At 31.6% G+C, this 23,336-nt stretch overlaps 1 protein-coding gene across 23 annotated transcripts in view; it reads left to right on the top strand.

Moving 5' to 3' along the window:
• ptprc (protein tyrosine phosphatase receptor type C) overlaps nucleotides 1-23,336 on the top strand; it is a 44,785-nt gene that overhangs the window by 3,938 nt on the left and 17,511 nt on the right. For 2 of the 23 annotated variants that reach the window (XM_058759815.1, XM_058759814.1), the window contains exons 3-14: nucleotides 2,242-2,286; nucleotides 2,572-2,631; nucleotides 3,049-3,105; nucleotides 3,782-3,838; nucleotides 4,161-4,247; nucleotides 4,329-4,382; nucleotides 4,630-4,689; nucleotides 5,095-5,109; nucleotides 5,334-5,390; nucleotides 6,014-6,034; nucleotides 6,156-6,206; nucleotides 6,522-6,608. In XM_058759815.1, the coding sequence (XP_058615798.1) occupies nucleotides 2,242-2,286; nucleotides 2,572-2,631; nucleotides 3,049-3,105; nucleotides 3,782-3,838; nucleotides 4,161-4,247; nucleotides 4,329-4,382; nucleotides 4,630-4,689; nucleotides 5,095-5,109; nucleotides 5,334-5,390; nucleotides 6,014-6,034; nucleotides 6,156-6,206; nucleotides 6,522-6,608 (651 nt within the window). The remainder of the gene's footprint in view (nucleotides 1-2,241; nucleotides 2,287-2,571; nucleotides 2,632-3,048; nucleotides 3,106-3,781; nucleotides 3,839-4,160; nucleotides 4,248-4,328; nucleotides 4,383-4,629; nucleotides 4,690-5,094; nucleotides 5,110-5,333; nucleotides 5,391-6,013; nucleotides 6,035-6,155; nucleotides 6,207-6,521; nucleotides 6,609-23,336) is intronic. The other 21 variants (XM_058759822.1, XM_058759818.1, XM_058759821.1 and 18 more) reach the window with 19 other exon arrangements.

Raw genomic sequence — 23,336 nt, 5'->3', positions numbered from 1 at the left:
GAATATGATCAGGCGGAATATGTGCTTTATAAACAGCCAATATGTTAATATAATATAATATTAATAGTGATAATTTGTCCCTTTACTAAAGTGTTACCAAAAATAACTTGTAATAATACTAATAATAGTAAATTTACTGCCTTAAAATTTTAAGTAATGGTGCCAAAGTCAAATCTTGCAGTGTTTGATGCACACTTGCAACCATTTGGAATGAAGAAAATCAGGTTGAAACGCCAAAATTGATTAGAAATGACATAATATATTGTAACTAACATGATTAAACCAAATAATGCTGAAAACATGTTCTGTTGAGGAAACAGTTTTTAAGATTTAAAGGAATTATTTGAACTTTTATAGACTAAACGTGAGCTTGAATTATTGTTTATGTTATGTTACATTGCATTATTATTGAAAATATGTAATATGCATTGTTTTAATAGTCAATGTTTGTGAATATAGCACAGTGTGGAGGTTTAGATCAAATTTTAAAAGCAGGTTAAATATCAGCTTGCAGGAGATTGATGTTTTATGTGAACCTCATTGCGATTAAGACTTTTGAAGAAGACTTTTTGAAGAATCTTTTGAAAGGAAACTACATCAAACTGGACATTTAAAGTCACTTTTCTCATTCTGTCGTGTTCCATGTAATGGGTGGACCTGCTAAAACAGCTACGCTCAAGATGCGTGCGCTTCAAGTTGTGAACCAAGTCAAGCAAAACCACATCCGGCAAAGAACATAAGTGAAAAGTACAGCTACTCTGAGCTAAAACTACAGTTATTCAGAATTAAAAGTTAAAGAAAGCTATTATGAGATTTTCAGAATTACAAAAATAATCAATCTTAGCTATCTTAGTGCCAAAAATACCAAATCTTTCCAGAAAATACTTTATCTTGACACTGCATTAGATTAGTAGTAACATTTTACAGTGTTCTAGTTGTAGTCGAAGCTCTCATGTAGAAGATTTAGAAGAGTTGCATAGATATAATTTGCATATCTATAGTCTGTAGTCTATAATTATCTACCCCCACCCACAGGAGTACATTTGACCCCTCCCCCTTCCGCACACGTACAGTGAGTTATATGGCAGTATATATCTGCCAGAACCACATATACGCAGCGTATACTGAGCCGAACAAAAGAAAAGAAAGCAAAGCGCCAGAGCCTTGAGAAGGGGGAAGGGTTTTGTTGAGCTACAGGAAGCTGTGGTTGAGAAACTGAAATAGTTTGTGTGCACGCTACGTTTCCATGGCAGCCAGGTCGCACCACATACAGACCACTGCTAGTAACTCCCTTCCCCTTTCTGACCAAAGCTGACAGTTTTTACAAGGAGCCCATCTTGAGTTTCAAAGAAAAGAGATGCGGAATATAATGTGAAGGTGTTTTTTTTAGTGTGCAATAGTTGATTTGTTTTTAAAATAGGGAACTCATTTATTTAATTTTTGTTAAATAATTTGTATTAAGCAAATTATAATATATATATATATATATATAAAATTCTCTTCCTTTTTTTTAGTAAGTAAAGTAGTAAATAAAGCAAAGATTTTTATAGGTTTTACAAGACAATACTATTTCAGTTTTTCACAGTAAGGCCAAAATTCTCAATCAAAAATTTGGCACTTTAAAAAATAAATACGACCTCATGTTGTGTCAGTAACATTTACACACTGCCTCCAAAACTTTCATCCGTCATAAAAAAAAAATTGGATTGGCTTAAATTTTTCTGTGTTTTTCGCATCTGTAGCAAGCATTTTGAGAGGTGTTTGTGCATGATGAATTTTTAGAATGACGCATACGAAAAAACATATACGAAAATTTCGGACTCAGTGTGCAAGGACCTTAACTTATTTTACTTGTCTTTAGAATTATTTGTGAAATTTGCTAGCAATTTCTGAGTGAAAATTGTTTCTACACAGCCCCAGACCATCCGGTTTTAGAACACAAATTTCTATAAATTCTATAAATTTTAAATATTCTGTAAATTCCCTATATCATCAAGGCATTATTTTCTGAAATAATTTTCAGTATATGTTTCAAATGCAGTGCTGTTGTAGTGAAAATTGAGATTGGGCTCTGTATTTCTTTTTATCATGTAAAACATTGGTTTCAAAGGCATCAAAGGAGTTGAAAGTGTACAACTTGCTAGAAGATACTTTGGTCTTTTGTATAAGTTTGTAGTTTTAGTGTGTTTGTAGTTAAATCCTGTACTGGACCACCTAAAATGAACTTGCTTTTCCCTTCAGTCACAGACCCCTCACCCACACACACTGAGAACCCAGAAGCAACAGGTAACTCTTTTGACATGCTGTATTGCAGCAGTTTGTGAAGGATAGGATAGTGAGAAGGATATATGAGATGATGAAAAGGAGAAATATTTTTAAAATCTAGTCAAAAACATGTTGCAAGTTTTTAGATTTAAATGTTGATGTTGATGCGTCAGTTGTGTATCACTATTGGTTATGTGTGTGTCTGTGCCACAATTTTTCTTTTACATAAGGCTGTATTTTTGGATATAAGTGAAAACTTGTTAGATAACTTAGATATTGTTTCATGCTGATAATCCATCATTACAGTGCCTGACTCAAACTCCTTCACTCCCACCACTTCACCAAACACACCTGCAACCACCAAAGGTAAAGCAGACATCAAACTCACACTCCTGCATTATTATACTCTCACGCACAATCTCTCATACTCTGACCTCCAGCTTTCCATCATGCCATGCTATGAGCACATCACTGATCAAGTGGTTTATTTATTTAGATATTTCTTTATTTTTTTATTTCTTTCTTCTTTTTTTTTGAGAGAGAGAGCGGTAGAGTGAGTGACCCAAGCTACACCAGGCTTCACATTTAAGATCCTGTGATATAATTAATAATATTAAGCAACTGTTTTTGTTAATCAAAAAGAAACCCAGATCCATGTGCTTTAAAAGTGTATGACTTGCTAGAAGAATCTGCTTTGGTCTTTTGTATAAGTTTGTAGTTTTAGTGTGTTTGTAGTTAAATCCTGTACTGGACCACCTAAAATGAACTTGCTTTTCCCTTCAGTCACAGACCCCTCACCCACACACACTCCTGCACAAGTCACAAAACCAAGTGAAACAGGTAATAGTCGTCCTCTTTTGACATGCTGTCTTATACGAGATGATGAAAAGGAGAAATCTTATTAAAATCTCTTTTAAAACATGTAGCAAGTTCTTAGATTTAGACAGTTGTTTAAAATGTTTATAATATTTCTAAAAATAAATAAATAAAACCTATTAACTCTAAATATGTGAAGTGGTGGTCATCAAGCACATCACTTACAATCTGTTTTGTATATTTAAAAAATAATATATTTGTATTATTATATTGTAATTATTATATTTTAAACATATTTTGAAAAGAAATGCTAATCTTAACTATAAAATATTAAGCAGTTTTTCAACTTTGACTTCCTGTATATTTTATTGTTGACATTAAAGGTCATTGAATGTCTTTTTATTGTTGGCAGCCAATTTGAAAGTGCACAACTTGGTAGAAGAAGCTTCTTTGATCCTTTGTATAAGTTTGTAGTTACACTAAAATATGGACGAACCCAGCGATTGGGTTGTTTAGACCCAGCGGTTGGGTTACTGTCCAGAAGGTTGTGTTAAACATTTAACCCAGCTTGGTTGAAAACAACCCAGCATGTGTTCTGCCCAATATTTACCCAGCACTGGGTTGTATTTAACCCAGCATTTTTTAGAGTGTAGTAAATCCTGTACTAGGCTACCTAAAATGAACTTGCTTTTCCTTTTAGCCACAAGCCCCTCACCCTCACTCACTTCTGCCCCAGTCCCAAAACCAAGTGAAACAGGTAATAGGCCTCATTTGATTTTTTTTTTCTTTTGCTGCTGCAAGTTTTTAGGTAAAACAATAAAAAATAAAAAAACTTTTTTAAACCCATTTTGAGAACAAAAACAAAATGAGTACTATACTAATACAATAGTTAATAAATATGAAATTGGCTTCAATACCTAATCTTTTATCATGCAAGATATAGCTTAATTCAAGAGATTTAATTTGAACAACTTGCTAGAGGAAGCTTCTTTGGTCTTTTGTATAAGTTTGTAGTTTTAGTGTGTTTGTAGTTAAATCCTGTACTGGACTACCAAAAATTAACTTGATTTTCCCTTCAGTCACAGACCCCTCACCCACAAGCACAAGCACACGCACACACACACGCACACGCACTTCTGAACAAGACACAAAACCAGAAGACAACGGTAATGGTCAAACTCGGTAGTTTTTTAACAAACAAATATCCCTCACTGAACTACCTAAAATGAACCTGCTTTTTCCTCCAGTCACTCGCCCCTCACCCGCACTCACTTCACAAGTCATAAACCCAGGAGAAAAAGGTAATAAAAAAAAAACAGAGAAGTTAAAGTATTAAGTTTTTAATTTCCTAATTTTATTTTACAAGTACACTGGTCCAGTTAAGGAAATTGCACATTTTAAAAAATAGGCAATGTACTCATTTCTGTAATTTAGCTTGTTGTGGTTAGTACTGCGTTTGGTTTATTAATCTGGCGGAAAATTGGTGTCAACTTTATGCATAAGGACTGTATTTGAATCTAGTTTAAACTATGTGATCGTGTCAAATAGGTTCTTCTGACTCACCCACCACCATGCAACCCACTCCTCCTCCTCCTGCCTTACCTAAAGGTAATCATGACACCACACACCACCACAGCAGACACACAGTCAGTCTAACTCATGACCTCTGACCTCCATCCTCCCTTCATACTGCATTGCAATCTCACCATCACTATCTCATGGATATCATATGTCATGGATTAGTTGTCATGGATAGTGTTATACGTTTTTTTTTATAATAAATTGGATTTGTTTTTCTATAAAGTCTGTTGAAGATGAATTATATGTAAATAATGCTGCTAACAGATGTTAAAAGGTAAGTAGCTGCACGTCATGCAGTAATTTCAGTGCAGTCACCCTTTGACACAAAAACTGTTTACTTTCTTCATTCCTAGAAATAATTAAATAATTAAAAGTTGCATGATTTGTTTCTGATTAAGTTAATTAATATAATTTTTCCCACACTTTCCACAGGTACAGGAGACGGAGGTATGTGTCACTCTTTGCCCATGCTATTTCTGTTACGCTGTTATTCTTGTGATGCTTCCAGACAGTTATAACTGTTGGTTATTATATGTGTGTATGCATGTATGTGTAAGGTATGTGTCACAGTGTTTTTTTTTTACATCAGTTGTATGTTTGGGTCAGAAAAAATATATATGAGAACTTGATTTGCTTAGATATTGTTTCACAGTGTCCATCCATCATTACAGACACTCAGCCCTCCACTTTCACTAAAGCATCAAACACACCTACAAATACCAATGAAGGTAAAGCTGACGTCACCTCATCAAACTCACACTCCTGCATTATTATACTCTCACGCACAATCTCTCACACCCTGACCTCCAGCTTCCCATCATGCCGTGCCAGACACACATCACTAAACAAGAGATTTATGTTGTATTTATTCATTTAAATTTGATTGATTGATTGATTGAAAGTGAGACCCAGGTTCTTTAATCAAAAAGAAATTCAGTTACTGTGCTAAAATCTATCTATCTGGGGTGATTCATATTTTGTCCTTTTTGCAATAGTTTTCTTAATTTTTATCTTAACATTTTAAAAATCAGCATGAAGCCAAAATAGCCCCTTTGTAATTTTCAAATCTGTCTTTGTATTCTCAGTGTTTCCATTTAAACAAAAATCTAAAGCCCACTATACATTCCACTTTAAGGTTCTCATCTGATGGATCACATGTTCTGACAGCTGGGGAAAAAACAATGTTAAATGCAAATGATAGAATGCAACTAGCCACATAATAATGCATAAATCATATAAAAGAGGAGAAAACACATCATTTTGGTGCAAAAGTCGTTCACTCAGTTGATGTTCAGAAATAATGAAATGTCTGACAAAGTTAAATAATAGTTTTATCTCACACTTTCCACAGGTGAAACTGTGAATAATACAGGTAAGTGTCACGCTATTTCTGTTATTCTGTTACTGATTTGAATTTATGAGTCAGAAAATCTATATCAGTGAGAACCTGATATGCTTAGATTTTGTTTCACGGTGTTCATCCATCATTACAGACTCCTCCACTCTCACCAGCACAACAAACACACCTACAAACACCACCAAAGGTAAATCTGACGTCACCTCATCAAACTCACACTCCTGCATTATTCTCTCACACTCTGACCTCCATCTTCACATCATGCCGTGCTACACACGCATAACTGAACAAGAAGCTTTTATTTATTCATTTGTTTGTTTGAGCTTTTTAATTGCTAATGTTAAAGTGCATCCTCTGTTTCGTATATGACTTCAGTCAAGACTCCAGTGGCTATAAGACAAACATTTATTTGATCAGTGTATATCATAAATCTTTTTTTATTATTATATGCAGTTTTATATTGTTTATATCGTTATATCAGTATTATATCATTATCATTTAGGGAGCATTAGTGATAATAACCAGACAAACACATCAATCTCACCCACACTCACCACCTTGAAACAACAAAACACCAGCACCTCTGCAGGTAACAGCGCATTTAACATTTATATTTCAAGGGTTTTTTGGGGGGGGGGGGGTTTCAGCTTGTTTTGTTTTTAATATATTCAGATATTGCTGAGCATATGCATTTTGTGGTTATAATACATACTGATTTGAGGACATTTTATAAAATAATAAAAAATTTGGCACTATATTGGGTCACCATGTGATGTCTAACTTCCTAATATCCCATACTGGATTGAGTAAAAGTAATTTATTTTATGTAATAACCATTATCACTTAGGGAATATTACTGATAATAAGCAGACAAACACATCAACCTCACCCGCACTCACCTCCTCACAACAACAAAACACCAGCACCTCTGCAGGTAACAGTGCATTTAACATTATACAGTATTTCTTCTGTTTTACTATTATTATTACTATTTACCAGTTTATCAGTTTTCAGTCTACACTGTTAAAAATGACTGTGATTTTAATGGTAAAAAATTGTGAAAAAGCTACAGTAAAAACCTGTTAAATGGTTAACGGTAAGTTCCCCTAATATATACGGTGAAAAACTGTAATAGACATTTCAGACAATTTTACGGTGAAATACCGCTTCTTTGAAATAACTAGGTTTCTTCTTAGTTTTTTCTTATCAGTTATGTTTATTAGGGTTGTATGTTACATCTAATGTTGTTAAATTAATGTTTATTGCATATTTCAGTTTAATGAGTATCACCATGATGGTGTTTAGTGCTTGTGTGAATGACACTGTGCACCTTCTATATATGTTATTATTTAAAAGCTGCTTGTGATGGGCTTTGGTTCATCATGTGACTTTCTCATCACCACCTGCATTTGGTGGTTATCAGTGTATTTCAAAGGTGCAAAACAGATTTCAGTATTTCAATAGGTTGTTATATTAACGTTATATCAGTTTACGGTATTTAACTGAAATTACGGTATTTAACTGTAAATTTAAGGTAAAACCGTAAAACCTAAAACGTTGCTACCGTATATTTTTTTAAGGTATAATTCTGGCAACCACAGCTGCGGTTTTTACCGTATATTTTACAGCATTTTTTACAGTGTATATCATGTAAATAAATTAGCATTTAGTTGGACTTATGCAGTTAATAATAATCAATTTCAATTTTACTGATATTTCTGTACACTACAAAAATCTGGCACTATGTTGGGTCACCATGTGATGTCCAACTTCTTTATATCCCATACTGGATTGTGTTAAAGTATTTATAAGAAAAAACATTTTATTTGACCAAATAACCATTATCATTTAGGGAATATTACTGATAATAAGCAGACAAACACATCAACCTCACCCGCACTCACCTCCTCACAACAACAAAACACCAGCACCTCTGCAGGTAACAGTGCATTTAACATTATACAGTATTTCTTCTGTTTTATTATTATTACTATTTACCAGTTTTTCAGTTTTCAGTCTATATCATGTAAATAAATTAGCATTTAGTTGGGCTTATGCAGTTAATAATAATCAATTTCAGTTTTACTGATATTTCTGTACACTACAAAAATCTGGCACTATGTTGGGTCACCATGTGATGTCCTTAAATCCCATACATGTTTTATTTTTATTATTTTATTTTATTTATTTTTGTGTAGCAATTTGTCATATTTCATCAGTGTATATCATAAATCTTTTTTTATTATTATATGCAGTTTTATATTGTTTATATTGTTATATCAGTATTATATCATTATCATTTAGGGAGCATTAGTGATAATAACCAGACAAACACATCAATCTCACCCGCACTCACCACCTTGAAACAACAAAACACCAGCACCTCTGCAGGTAACAGTGCATTTAACATTATACGGTATTTCTTCTGTTTTATTATTATTTACCAGTTTATCAGTTTTCAGTCTATATCATGTAAATAAATTAGCATTTAGTTGGGCTTATGCAGTTAATAATAATCAATTTCAATTTTACTGATATTTCTGTACACTACAAAAATCTGGCACTATGTTGGGTCACCATGTGATGTCCTTAAATCCCATACATGTTTTATTTTTATTATTTTATTTATTTAATTATTTTTGTGTAGCAATTTGTCATATTTCATCAGTGTATATCATAAATCTTTTTTTATTATTATATGCAGTTTTATATTGTTTATATCGTTATATCAGTATTATATCATTATCATTTAGGGAGCATTAGTGATAATAATCAGACAAACACATCAATCTCACCCACACTCACCTCCTCACAACAACAAAAAACCAGCACCTCTGCAGGTAACAGTGTGTGTGTGTGTGTGTGTGTGTGTGTGTGTGTATACTAACTTGTCAGCTTTAATTTAATTTATTAGTTTTTATTTAACTGATTGTTATTTAAATCAATATATACAGTGGCTTATGCAGTTTGTGGTAATAATACATTTCAATTTTAAGGACATTTTAGTATAAGATAAATCTGGTACTATGTTGGGTCGTCACATGATGTCCAACTTCTTTATATCCCATACTGGATTGTGTTAAAGTATTTATAAGAAAAACATTTCATTTGACCAAATAACCATTATCATTTAGGGAATATTACTGATAATAAGCAGACAAACACATCAACCTCACCGCACTCACCTCCTCACAACAACAAAACACCAGCACCTCTGCAGGTAACAGTGCATTTAACATTATACAGTATTTCTTCTGTTTTATTATTATTACTATTTACCAGTTTATCAGTTTTCAGTCTACACTGTTAAAAATGACTGTGATTTTAATGGTAAAAAATTGTGAAAAAGCTACAGTAAAAACCTGTTAAATGGTTAACGGTAAGTTCCCCTAATATATACGGTGAAAAACTGTAATAGACATTTCAGACAATTTTACGGTGAAATACCGCTTCTTTGAAATAACTAGGTTTCTTCTTAGTTTTTTCTTATCAGTTATGTTTATTAGGGTTGTATGTTACATCTAATGTTGTTAAATTAATGTTTATTGCATATTTCAGTTTAATGAGTATCACCATGATGGTGTTTAGTGCTTGTGTGAATGACACTGTGCACCTTCTATATATGTTATTATTTAAAAGCTGCTTGTGATGGGCTTTGGTTCATCATGTGACTTTCTCATCACCACCTGCATTTGGTGGTTATCAGTGTATTTCAAAGGTGCAAAACAGATTTCAGTATTTCAATAGGTTGTTATATTAACGTTATATCAGTTTACGGTATTTAACTGAAATTACGGTATTTAACTGTAAATTTAAGGTAAAACCGTAAAACCTAAAACGTTGCTACCGTATATTTTTTTAAGGTATAATTCTGGCAACCACAGCTGCCGGTTTTTTACCGTATATTTTACAGCATTTCTTTACAGTGTATATCATGTAAATAAATTAGCATTTAGTTGGACTTATGCAGTTAATAATAATCAATTTCAATTTTACTGATATTTCTGTACACTACAAAAATCTGGCACTATGTTGGGTCACCATGTGATGTCCAACTTCTTTATATCCCATACTGGATTGTGTTAAAGTATTTATAAGAAAAAACATTTTATTTGACCAAATAACCATTATCATTTAGGGAATATTACTGATAATAAGCAGACAAACACATCAACCTCACCCGCACTCACCTCCTCACAACAACAAAACACCAGCACCTCTGCAGGTAACAGTGCATTTAACATTATACAGTATTTCTTCTGTTTTATTATTATTACTATTTACCAGTTTTTCAGTTTTCAGTCTATATCATGTAAATAAATTAGCATTTAGTTGGGCTTATGCAGTTAATAATAATCAATTTCAGTTTTACTGATATTTCTGTACACTACAAAAATCTGGCACTATGTTGGGTCACCATGTGATGTCCTTAAATCCCATACATGTTTTATTTTTATTATTTTATTTTATTTTATTTTTGTGTAGCAATTTGTCATATTTCATCAGTGTATATCATAAATCTTTTTATTATTATATGCAGTTTTATATTGTTTATATTGTTATATCAGTATTATATCATTATCATTTAGGGAGCATTAGTGATAATAACCAGACAAACACATCAATCTCACCGCACTCACCACCTTGAAACAACAAAACACCAGCACCTCTGCAGGTAACAGTGCATTTAACATTATACGGTATTTCTTCTGTTTTATTATTATTTACCAGTTTATCAGTTTTCAGTCTATATCATGTAAATAAATTAGCATTTAGTTGGGCTTATGCAGTTAATAATAATCAATTTCAATTTTACTGATATTTCTGTACACTACAAAAATCTGGCACTATGTTGGGTAACCATGTGATGTCCTTAAATCCCATACATGTTTTATTTTTATTATTTTATTTTATTTAATTATTTTTGTGTAGCAATTTGTCATATTTCATCAGTGTATATCATAAATCTTTTTTTATTATTATATGCAGTTTTATATTGTTTATATCGTTATATCAGTATTATATCATTATCATTTAGGGAGCATTAGTGATAATAATCAGACAAACACATCAATCTCACCCACACTCACCTCCTCACAACAACAAAAACCAGCACCTCTGCAGGTAACAGTGTGTGTGTGTGTGTGTGTGTATACTAACTTGTCAGCTTTAATTTAATTTATTAGTTTTTATTTAACTGATTGTTATTTAAATCAATATATACAGTGGCTTATGCAGTTTGTGGTAATAATACATTTCAATTTTAAGGACATTTTAGTATAAGATAAATCTGGTACTATGTTGGGTCGTCACATGATGTCCAACTTCTTTATATCCCATACTGGATTGTGTTAAAGTATTTATAAGAAAAACATTTCATTTGACCAAATAACCATTATCATTTAGGGAATATTACTGATAATAAGCAGACAAACACATCAACCTCACCCGCACTCACCTCCTCACAACAACAAAACACCAGCACCTCTGCAGGTAACAATGCATTTAACATTATACAGTATTTCTTCTGTTTTATTATTATTACTATTTACCAGTTTTTCAGTTTTCAGTCTATATCATGTAAATAAATTAGCATTTAGTTGGGCTTATGCAGTTAATAATAATCAATTTCAGTTTTACTGATATTTTTGTACACTACAAAAATCTGGCACTATGTTGGGTCGCCATGTGATGTCCTTAAATCCCTTACATGTTTTATTTTTATTATTTTATTTTATTTATTTTTGTGTAGCAATTTGTCATATTTCATCAGTGTGTATCATAAATCTTTTTTTATTATTATATGCAGTTTTATATTGTTTATATTGTTATATCAGTATTATATCATTATCATTTAGGGAGCATTAGTGATAATAACCAGACAAACACATCAATCTCACCCGCACTCACCACCTTGAAACAACAAAACACCAGCACCTCTGCAGGTAACAGTGCATTTAACATTATACAGTATTTCTTCTGTTTTTATTACTATTCACCAGTTTATCCGTTTTCAGTCTATATCATGTAAATAAATTAGCATTTAGATGAGCTTATGCAGTTTATATTAATAATAATCAATTTCCGTTTTAATTATATTTTTGTACACTGAAATAAATCTGGCACTATGTTGGGTCACCATGTGATGTCCTTAAATCCCATACTGGACTGTCAACATATTTATAAGATATAAATTTTATTTGATCAAATAACCATTACCATTTTACTAAAGATAAAATCCTGACATCCTCACCCGCACTCACCACCTTGAAACAACAAAACACCAGCACCTCTGCAGGTAACTGTGTGTTGAACGTTATATTACATATTTTTGTTTGTGTGTGTTTGTGTGTGTGTGTGTGTGTGTGTACCAATTTGTCATTTCATCAGTGGATAGCATTTAAATCATTTTTTGATTAAATGCAGTTTATGGTAATAATAATCATACACTCTAAAAAAAATGCTGGATTAAATACAACCCAGTGCTGGGCAAATATTGGACAGAACACATGCTGGGTTGTTTTCAATCAACAGTTGGGTTAAATGTTTAACACAACCTTCTGGGCAGTAACCCAACCTCTGGGTCTAAACAACCCAATCGCTGGGTTCGTCCATATTTTACCCAGCACTGGGTTGTGTTTAACGCAGCATTTTTTAGAGTGTATTAATGACAATTGTGTGCAATACAAAACTCTTAATATACTGAACTGTGTCGCATTTTATTTGACCAAATAACCATTATCATTTAGGGAATATTACTGATAATAAGCAGACAAACACATCAACCTCACCCGCACTCACCTCCTCACAACAACAAAACACCAGCACCTCTGCAGGTAACAGTGCATTTAACATTATACAGTATTTCTTCTGTTTTATTATTATTATTATTACTATTTACCAGTTTATCAGTTTTCAGTCTACACTGTTAAAAATGACCGTGATTTTAACGGTAAAAAATTGTGAAAAAGCTACAGTAAAAACCCGTTAAATGGTTAACGGTAAGTTCTAATATATACGGTGAAAAACTGTAATAGACATTTCAGACAATTTTACGGTGAAATACCGCTTTTGGAAGTGAAAAAGAATGTAAAATTTACAGGGAAAAACCGTAAATTGACGTTTCCAGAATTCCCTGTGTTGCATTTCAAATTTTGTTTGAATTTGATGTTTTTTCTTTGAAATAACTAGTTTTCTTCTTAGTTTTTTCTTATCAGTTATGTTTATTAGGGTTGTATGTTGCATCTAGTTTAATGAGTATCACCATGATGGTGTTTAGTGCTTGTGTGAATGACACTGTGCACCTTCTATATATGTTATTATTTAAAAGCTGCTTGTGATGGGCTTTGGTTCATCATGTGACTTTCTCATCACCACCTGCATTTGGTGGTTATCAGTGTATTTCAAAGGTGCAAAACAGATTTCAGTATTTCAATAGTTTGTTATATTAACGTTATATCAGTTTACGGTATTTAACTGAAATTACGGTATTTAACTGTAAATTTAAGGTAAAACCGTAAAACCTAAAATGTTGCTACCGTATATTTTTTTAAGGTATAATTCTGGCAACCACAGCTGCTGGCGTTTTTTTACAGTGTATATCATGTAAATAAATTAGCATTTAGTTGGGCTTATGCAGTTAATAATAATCAATTTCAATTTTACTGATATTTCTGTACACTACAAAAATCTGGCACTATGTTGGGTCACCATGTGATGTCCTTAAATCCCATACATGTTTTATTTTTATTATTTTATTTTATTTATTTATTTATTTTTGTGTAGCAATTTGTCATATTTCATCAGTGTATATCATAAATCTTTTTTTATTATTATATGCAGTTTTATATTGTTTATATCGTTATATCAGTATTATATCATTATCATTTAGGGAGCATTAGTGATAATAATCAGACAAACACATCAACCTCACCCGCACTCACCACCTTGAAACAACAAAACACCAGCACCTCTGCAGGTAACAGTGTGTGTGTGTGTGTGTGTGTATACTAACTTGTCAGCTTTAATTTAATTTATTAGTTTTTATTTAACTGTTTGTTCTTTAAATCAATGTATACAGTGGCTTATGCAGTTTGTGGTAATAATACATTTAAATTTTAAGGACATTTTAGTATAAGATAAATCTGGTACTATGTTGGGTCGTCACATGATGTCCAACTTCTTTATATCCCATACTGGACTGTCAACATATTTATAAGATATAAATTTTATTTGATCAAATAACCATTACCATTTTACTAAAGATAAAATCCTGACATCCTCACCCGCACGCACCTTGCAACAACACAACATCAGCACTGCTGCAGGTAACTGTGTGTTGAACGTTATATTACATATTTTTGTTTGTGTGTGTGTGTGTGTGTGTACCAATTTGTCATTTCATCAGTGGATAGCATTTAAATCATTTTTTGATTAAATGCAGTTTATGGTAATAATAATCATACACTCTAAAAAATGCTGGATTAAATACAACCCAGTGCTGGGTAAATATTGGACAGAACACATGCTGGGTTGTTTTCAATCAACAGTTGGGTTAAATGTTTAACACAACCTTCTGGGCAGTAACCCAACCTCTGGGTCTAAACAACCCAATCGCTGGGTTCGTCCATATTTTACCCAGCACTGGGTTGTGTTTAACCCAGCATTTTTTAGAGTGTATTAATGACAATTGTGTGCAATACAAAACTCTTAATATACTGAACTGTGTCACAATTTATTTGACCAAATAACCATTATCATTTAGGGAATATTACTGATAATAAGCAGACAAACACATCAACCTCACCCGCACTCACCTCCTCACAACAACAAAACACCAGCACCTCTGCAGGTAACAGTGCATTTAACATTATACAGTATTTCTTCTGTTTTATTATTATTATTATTACTATTTACCAGTTTATCAGTTTTCAGTCTACACTGTTAAAAATGACCGTGATTTTAACGGTAAAAATTGTGAAAAAGCTACAGTAAAACCCGTTAAATGGTTAACGGTAAGTTCTAATATATACGGTGAAAAACTGTAATAGACATTTCAGACAATTTTACGGTGAAATACCGCTTTTGGAAGTGAAAAGAATGTAAAATTTACAGGAAAAACCGTAAATTGACGTTTCCAGAATTCCTGTGTTGCATTTCAAATTTTGTTTGAATTTGATGTTTTTCTTTGAAATAACTAGTTTTCTTCTTAGTTTTTTCTTATCAGTTATGTTTATTAGGGTTGTATGTTGCATCTAATGTTGTTAAATTAATGTTTATTGCATATTTCAATTTAATGAGTATCACCATGATGGTGTTTAGTGCTTGTGTGAATGACACTGTGCACCTTCTATATATGTTATTATTTAAAAGCTGCTTGTGATGGGCTTTGGTTCATCATGTGACTTTCTCATCACCACCTGCATTTGGTGGTTATCAGTGTATTTCAAAGGTGCAAAACAGATTTCAGTATTTCAATAGGTTTTTATATTAACGTTATATCAGTTTACGGTATTTAACTGTAAATTTAAGGTAAAACCGTAACACCTAAAACGTTGCTACCGTATATTTTTTTAAGGTATAATTCTGGCAACCACAGCTGCCGTTTTTTTACCGTATATTTTGCAGCATTTTTTTTACAGTGTATATCATGTAAATAAATTAGCATTTAGTTGGGCTCATGCAGTTAATAATAATCAATTTCAATTTTACTGATATTTCTGTACACTACAAAAATCTGGCACTATGTTGGGTCACCATGTGATGTCCTTAAATCCCATACATGTTTTATTTTTATTATTTTATTTTATTTATTTTTGTGTAGCAATTTGTCATATTTCATCAGTGTATATCATAAATCTTTTGTTTTATTATTATATGCAGTTTTATATTGTTTATATTGTTATATCAGTATTATATCATTATCATTTAGGAGCATTAGTGATAATAACCAGACAAACACATCAATCTCACCGCACTCACCACCTTGAAACAACAAAACACCAGCACCTCTGCAGGTAACAGTGTGTGTGTGTGTGTGTATACTAACTTGTCATTTTTAATTTAATTTATTAGTTTTTATTTAACTAATTGTTATTTAAATCAGTGTATACAGTGTTAAGCTTATGCAGTTTACATTAATAATAATCAATTTCAGTTTTACTGATATTTCTGTACACTACAAAAATCTGGCACTATGTTGGGTCACCATGTGATGTCCTTAAATCCCATACATGTTTTATTTTTATTATTTTATTTTATTTTATTTTTGTGTAGCAATTTGTCATATTTCATCAGTGTGTATCATAAATCTTTTTTATTATTATATGCAGTTTTATATTGTTTATATCGTTATATCAGTATTATATCATTATCATTTAGGGAGCATTAGTGATAATAATCAGACAAACACATCAATCTCACCCGCACTCACCACCTTGAAACAACAAAACACCAGCACCTCTGCAGGTAACAGTGCATTTAACATTATACAGTATTTCTTCTGTTTTATTATTATTTACCAGTTTATCAGTTTTCAGTCTATATCATGTAAATAAATTAGCATTTAGATGAGCTTATGCAGTTTATATTAATAATAATCAATTTCCGTTTTAATGATATTTTTGTACACTGAAATAAATCTGGCACTATGTTGGGTCACCATGTGATGTCCTTAAATCCCATACTGGACTGTCAACATATTTATAAGATATAAATTTTATTTGATCAAATAACCATTACCATTTTACTAAAGATAAAATCCTGACATCCTCACCCGCACGCACCTTGCAACAACACAACATCAGCACTGCTGCAGGTAACTGTGTGTTGAACGTTATATTACATATTTTTGTTTGTGTGTGTGTGTGTGTGTGTGTGTGTGTGTGTGTGTACCAATTTGTCATTTCATCAGTGGATAGCATTTAAATCATTTTTTGATTAAATGCAGTTTATGGTAATAATAATCATACACTCTAAAAAAAAATGCTGGATTAAATACAACCCAGTGCTGGGTAAATATTGGACAGAACACATGCTGGGTTGTTTTCAATCAACAGTTGGGTTAAATGTTTAACACAACCTTCTGGGCAGTAACCCAACCTCTGGGTCTAAACAACCCAATCGCTGGGTTCGTCCATATTTTACCCAGCACTGGGTTGTGTTTAACCCAGCATTTTTTAGAGTGTATTAATGACAATTGTGTGCAATACAAAACTCTTAATATACTGAACTGTGTCACAATTTATTTGACCAAATAACCATTATCATTTAGGGAATATTACTGATAATAAGCAGACAAACACATCAACCTCACCCGCACTCACCTCCTCACAACAACAAAACACCAGCACCTCTGCAGGTAACAGTGCATTTAACATTATACAGTATTTCTTCTGTTTTATTATTATTATTATTACTATTTACCAGTTTATCAGTTTTCAGTCTACACTGTTAAAAATGACCGTGATTTTAACGGTAAAAAATTGTGAAAAAGCTACAGTAAAAACCCGTTAAATGGTTAACGGTAAGTTCCCCTAATATATACGGTGAAAAACTGTAATAGACATTTCAGACAATTTTACGGTGAAATACCGCTTTTGGAAGTGAAAAAGAATGTAAAATTTACAGGGAAAAACCGTAAATTGACGTTTCCAGAATTCCTGTGTTGCATTTCAAATTTTGTTTGAATTTGATGTTTTTCTTTGAAATAACTAGTTTTCTTCTTAGTTTTTTCTTATCAGTTATGTTTATTAGGGTTGTATGTTGCATCTAATGTTGTTAAATTAATGTTTATTGCATATTTCAATTTAATGAGTATCACCATGATGGTGTTTAGTGCTTGTGTGAATGACACTGTGCACCTTCTATATATGTTATTATTTAAAAGCTGCTTGTGATGGGCTTTGGTTCATCATGTGACTTTCTCATCACCACCTGCATTTGGTGGTTATCAGTGTATTTCAAAGGTGCAAAACAGATTTCAGTATTTCAATAGGTTTTTATATTAACGTTATATCAGTTTACGGTATTTAACTGTAAATTTAAGGTAAAACCGTAACACCTAAAACGTTGCTACCGTATATTTTTAAGGTATAATTCTGGCAACCACAGCTGCCGTTTTTTACCGTATATTTTGCAGCATTTTTTACAGTGTATATCATGTAAATAAATTAGCATTTAGTTGGGCTCATGCAGTTAATAATAATCAATTTCAATTTTACTGATATTTCTGTACACTACAAAAATCTGGCACTATGTTGGGTCACCATGTGATGTCCTTAAATCCCATACATGTTTTATTTTTATTATTTTATTTTATTTATTTATTTATTTTTGTGTAGCAATTTGTCATATTTCATCAGTGTATATCATAAATCTTTTTTTATTATTATATGCAGTTTTATATTGTTTATATCGTTATATCAGTATTATATCATTATCATTTAGGGAGCATTAGTGATAATAATCAGACAAACACATCAATCTCACCCGCACTCACCACCTTGAAACAACAAAACACCAGCACCTCTGCAGGTAACAGTGTGTGTGTGTGTGTGTGTGTGTGTGTGTGTGTATACTAACTTGTCAGCTTTAATTTAATTTATTAGTTTTTATTTAACTGTTTGTTCTTTAAATCAATGTATACAGTGGCTTATGCAGTTTGTGGTAATAATACATTTAAATTTTAAGGACATTTTAGTATAAGATAAATCTGGTACTATGTTGGGTCGTCACATGATGTCCAACTTCTTTATATCCCATACTGGATTGTGTTAAAGTATTTATAAGAAAAAACATTTTATTTGACCAAATAACCATTATCATTTAGGGAATATTACTGATAATAAGCAGACAAACACATCAACCTCACCCGCACTCACCTCCTCACAACAACAAAATACCAGCACCTCTGCAGGTAACAGTGCATTTAACATTATACAGTATTTCTTCTGTTTTATTATCATTACTATTTACCAGTTTTCAGTTTTCAGTCTATATCATGTAAATAAATTAGCATTTAGTTGGGCTTATGCAGTTAATAATAATCAATTTCAGTTTTACTGATATTTTTGTACACTACAAAAATCTGGCACTATGTTGGGTCACCATGTGATGTCCTTAAATCCCATACATGTTTTATTTTTATTATTTTATTTTATTTTATTTTATTTATTTTTGTGTAGCAATTTGTCATATTTCATCAGTGTATATCATAAATCTTTTGTTTTATTATTATATGCAGTTTTATATTGTTTATATTGTTATATCAGTATTATATCATTATCATTTAGGGAGCATTAGTGATAATAATCAGACAAACACATCAATCTCACTCACACTCACCACCTTGAAACAACAAAACACCAGCACCTCTGCAGGTAACAGTGTGTGTGTGTGTGTGTGTGTATACTAACTTGTCAGCTTTAATTTAATTTATTAGTTTTTATTTAACTGTTTGTTCTTTAAATCAATGTATACAGTGGCTTATGCAGTTTGTGGTAATAATACATTTAAATTTTAAGGACATTTTAGTATAAGATAAATCTGGTACTATGTTGGGTCGTCACATGATGTCCAACTTCTTTATATCCCATACTGGATTGTGTTAAAGTATTTATAAGAAAAACATTTTATTTGACCAAATAACCATTATCATTTAGGGAGTATTACTGATAATAAGCAGACAAACACATCAACCTCACCCGCACTCACCTCCTCACAACAACAAAACACCAGCACCTCTGCAGGTAACAGTGCATTTAACATTATACAGTATTTCTTCTGTTTTATTATCATTACTATTTACCAGTTTATCAGTTTTCAGTCTATATCATGTAAATAAATTAGCATTTAGTTGGGCTTATGCAGTTAATAATAATCAATTTCAGTTTTACTGATATTTTTGTACACTGAAATAAATCTGGCACTATGTTGGGTCACCATGTGATGTCCTTAAATCCCATACATGTTTTATTTGTATTATTTTATTTTATTTTATTTTTGTGTAGCAATTTGTCATATTTCATCAGTGTATATCATACTTTTTTTTTTTTTATTATTTTATTTTATTTTATTTATTTTTGTGTAGCAATTTGTCATATTTCATCAGTGTATATCATAAATCTTTTGTTTTATTATTATATGCAGTTTTATATTGTTTATATTGTTATATCAGTATTATATCATTATCATTTAGGAGCATTAGTGATAATAACCAGACAAACACATCAATCTCACCGCACTCACCACCTTGAAACAACAAAACACCAGCACCTCTGCAGGTAACAGTGTGTGTGTGTGTGTGTGTATACTAACTTGTCATTTTTAATTTAATTTATTAGTTTTTATTTAACTAATTGTTATTTAAATCAATGTATACAGTGGCTTATTGTAACGTTACGTGTGTTCGCTAATAAAGCACACGACGAGGAGTAGAGCAAACAATAGTCTTTTAATAATAATCCACAGAAGATTTCCAGGAGCAAGGGGTAGCAAAACACATAAGGCAAACGTAAACTCGATAGCAGATAAAGAGTGGAGGGAGAACACAGGTTTAAATAATCAATGTAATCAAAGGGAAACAGAAACAGGTGAGGAGATAATTAACCAATAAGAGAACAGAAGAAACTAGGTCAACATGTGACACTTATGCAGTTTGTGGTAATAATACATTTAAATTTTAAGGACATTTTAGTATAAGATAAATCTGGTACTATGTTGGGTCGTCACATGATGTCCAACTTCTTTATATCCCATACTGGATTGTGTTAAAGTATTTATAAGAAAAAACATTTTATTTGACCAAATAACCATTATCATTTAGGGAATATTACTGATAATAAGCAGACAAACACATCAACCTCACCCGCACTCACCTCCTCACAACAACAAAACACCAGCACCTCTGCAGGTAACAGTGCATTTAACATTATACAGTATTTCTTCTGTTTTATTATTATTACTATTTACCAGTTTTTCAGTTTTCAGTCTATATCATGTAAATAAATTAGCATTTAGTTGGGCTTATGCAGTTAATAATAATCAATTTCAGTTTTACTGATATTTCTGTACACTACAAAAATCTGGCACTATGTTGGGTCACCATGTGATGTCCTTAAATCCCATACATGTTTTATTTTTATTATTTTATTTTATTTATTTTTGTGTAGCAATTTGTCATATTTCATCAGTGTATATCATAAATCTTTTTTTATTATTATATGCAGTTTTATATTGTTTATATTGTTATATCAGTATTATATCATTATCATTTAGGGAGCATTAGTGATAATAACCAGACAAACACATCAATCTCACCCGCACTCACCACCTTGAAACAACAAAACACCAGCACCTCTGCAGGTAACAGTGCATTTAACATTATACAGTATTTCTTCTGTTTTTATTACTATTCACCAGTTCATCCGTTTTCAGTCTATATCATGTAAATAAATTAGCATTTAGATGAGCTTATGCAGTTTACATTAATAATAATCAATTTCCGTTTTAATGATATTTTTGTACACTGAAATAAATCTGGCACTATGTTGGGTCACCATGTGATGTCCTTAAATCCCATACTGGACTGTCAACATATTTATAAGATATAAATTTTATTTGATCAAATAACCATTACCATTTTACTAAAGATAAAATCCTGACATCCTCACCCGCACTCACCACCTTGAAACAACAAAACACCAGCACCTCTGCAGGTAACAGTGTGTGTGTGTGTGTGTATACTAACTTGTCATTTTAATTTAATTTATTAGTTTTTATTTAACTGTTTGTTCTTTAAATCAATGTATACAGTGGCTTATGCAGTTTGTGGTAATAATACATTTAAATTTTAAGGACATTTTAGTATAAGATAAATCTGGTACTATATTGCGTCGTCAAATAATTTCCTACTTTATATCTCGGATTGTGTAAAAATATTTATAAGAAAAACATTTTATTTGACCAAATAACCATTATCATTTAGGGAGTATTACTGATAATAAGCAGACAAACACATCATATATTACCTATTATTTAATTTTGTTTAATTGATTGTTATTTAAATCAATGTATACAGTGGCTTATGCAGTTTACATTAATAATAATCAATTTCAATTTTACTGATATTTCTGTACACTACAAAAATCTGGCACTATGTTGGGTCACCATGTGATGTCCTTAAATCCCATACTGGATTGTGTTAAAGTATTTATAAGAAAAACATTTTATTTGACCAAATAACCATTATCATTTAGGGAGCATTAGTGATAATAACCAGACAAACACATCATATATTACCTATTATTTAATTTTGTTTAATTGATTGTTATTTAAATCAATGTATACAGTGGCTTATGCAGTTTGTGGTAATAATACATTTAAATTTTAAGGACTTTTAGGATAATATAAATCTGGTACTATGTTGGGTCGTCACATGATGTCCAACTTCTTTATATCCCATACTGGACTGTCAACATATTTATAAGATATAAATTTTATTTGATCAAATAACCATTATCATTTAGGGAATATTACTGATAATAAGCAGACAAACACATCAACCTCACCCGCACTCACCTCCTCACAACAACAAAACACCAGCACCTCTGCAGGTAACAGTGCATTTAACATTATACAGTATTTCTTGTGTTTTATTATTATTATTATTACTATTTACCAGTTTATCAGTTTTCAGTCTACACTGTTAAAAATGACCGTGATTTTAACGGTAAAAAATTGTGAAAAAGCTACAGTAAAAACCCGTTAAATGGTTAACGGTAAGTTCCCCTAATATATACGGTGAAAAACTGTAATAGACATTTCAGACAATTTTACAGTGAAATACCGCTTTTGGAAGTGAAAAAGAATGTAAAATTTACAGGGAAAAACCGTAAATTGACGTTTCCAGAATTCCCTGTGTTGCATTTCAAATTTTGTTTGAATTTGATGTTTTTTCTTTGAAATAACTAGTTTTCTTCTTAGTTTTTTCTTATCAGTTATGTTTATTAGGGTTTTATGTTGCATCTAGTTTAATGAGTATCACCATGATGGTGTTTAGTGCTTGTGTGAATGACACTGTGCACCTTCTATATATGTTATTATTTAAAAGCTGCTTGTGATGGGCTTTGGTTCATCATGTGACTTTCTCATCACCACCTGCATTTGGTGGTTATCAGTGTATTTCAAAGGTGCAAAACAGATTTCAGTATTTCAATAGGTTGTTATATTAACGTTATATCATTTTACGGTATTTAACTGTAAATTTAAGGTAAAACCGTAACACCTAAAACGTTGCTACCGTATATTTTTTTAAGGT

This window comes from Onychostoma macrolepis, chromosome 22 (genome assembly GCF_012432095.1).
Source record: "Onychostoma macrolepis isolate SWU-2019 chromosome 22, ASM1243209v1, whole genome shotgun sequence".
NCBI lineage: Eukaryota > Metazoa > Chordata > Actinopteri > Cypriniformes > Cyprinidae > Onychostoma > Onychostoma macrolepis.
The sequence above is the reverse complement of the archived record's forward strand: the minus strand, read 5'-3'. Positions and strand labels throughout refer to the sequence as shown.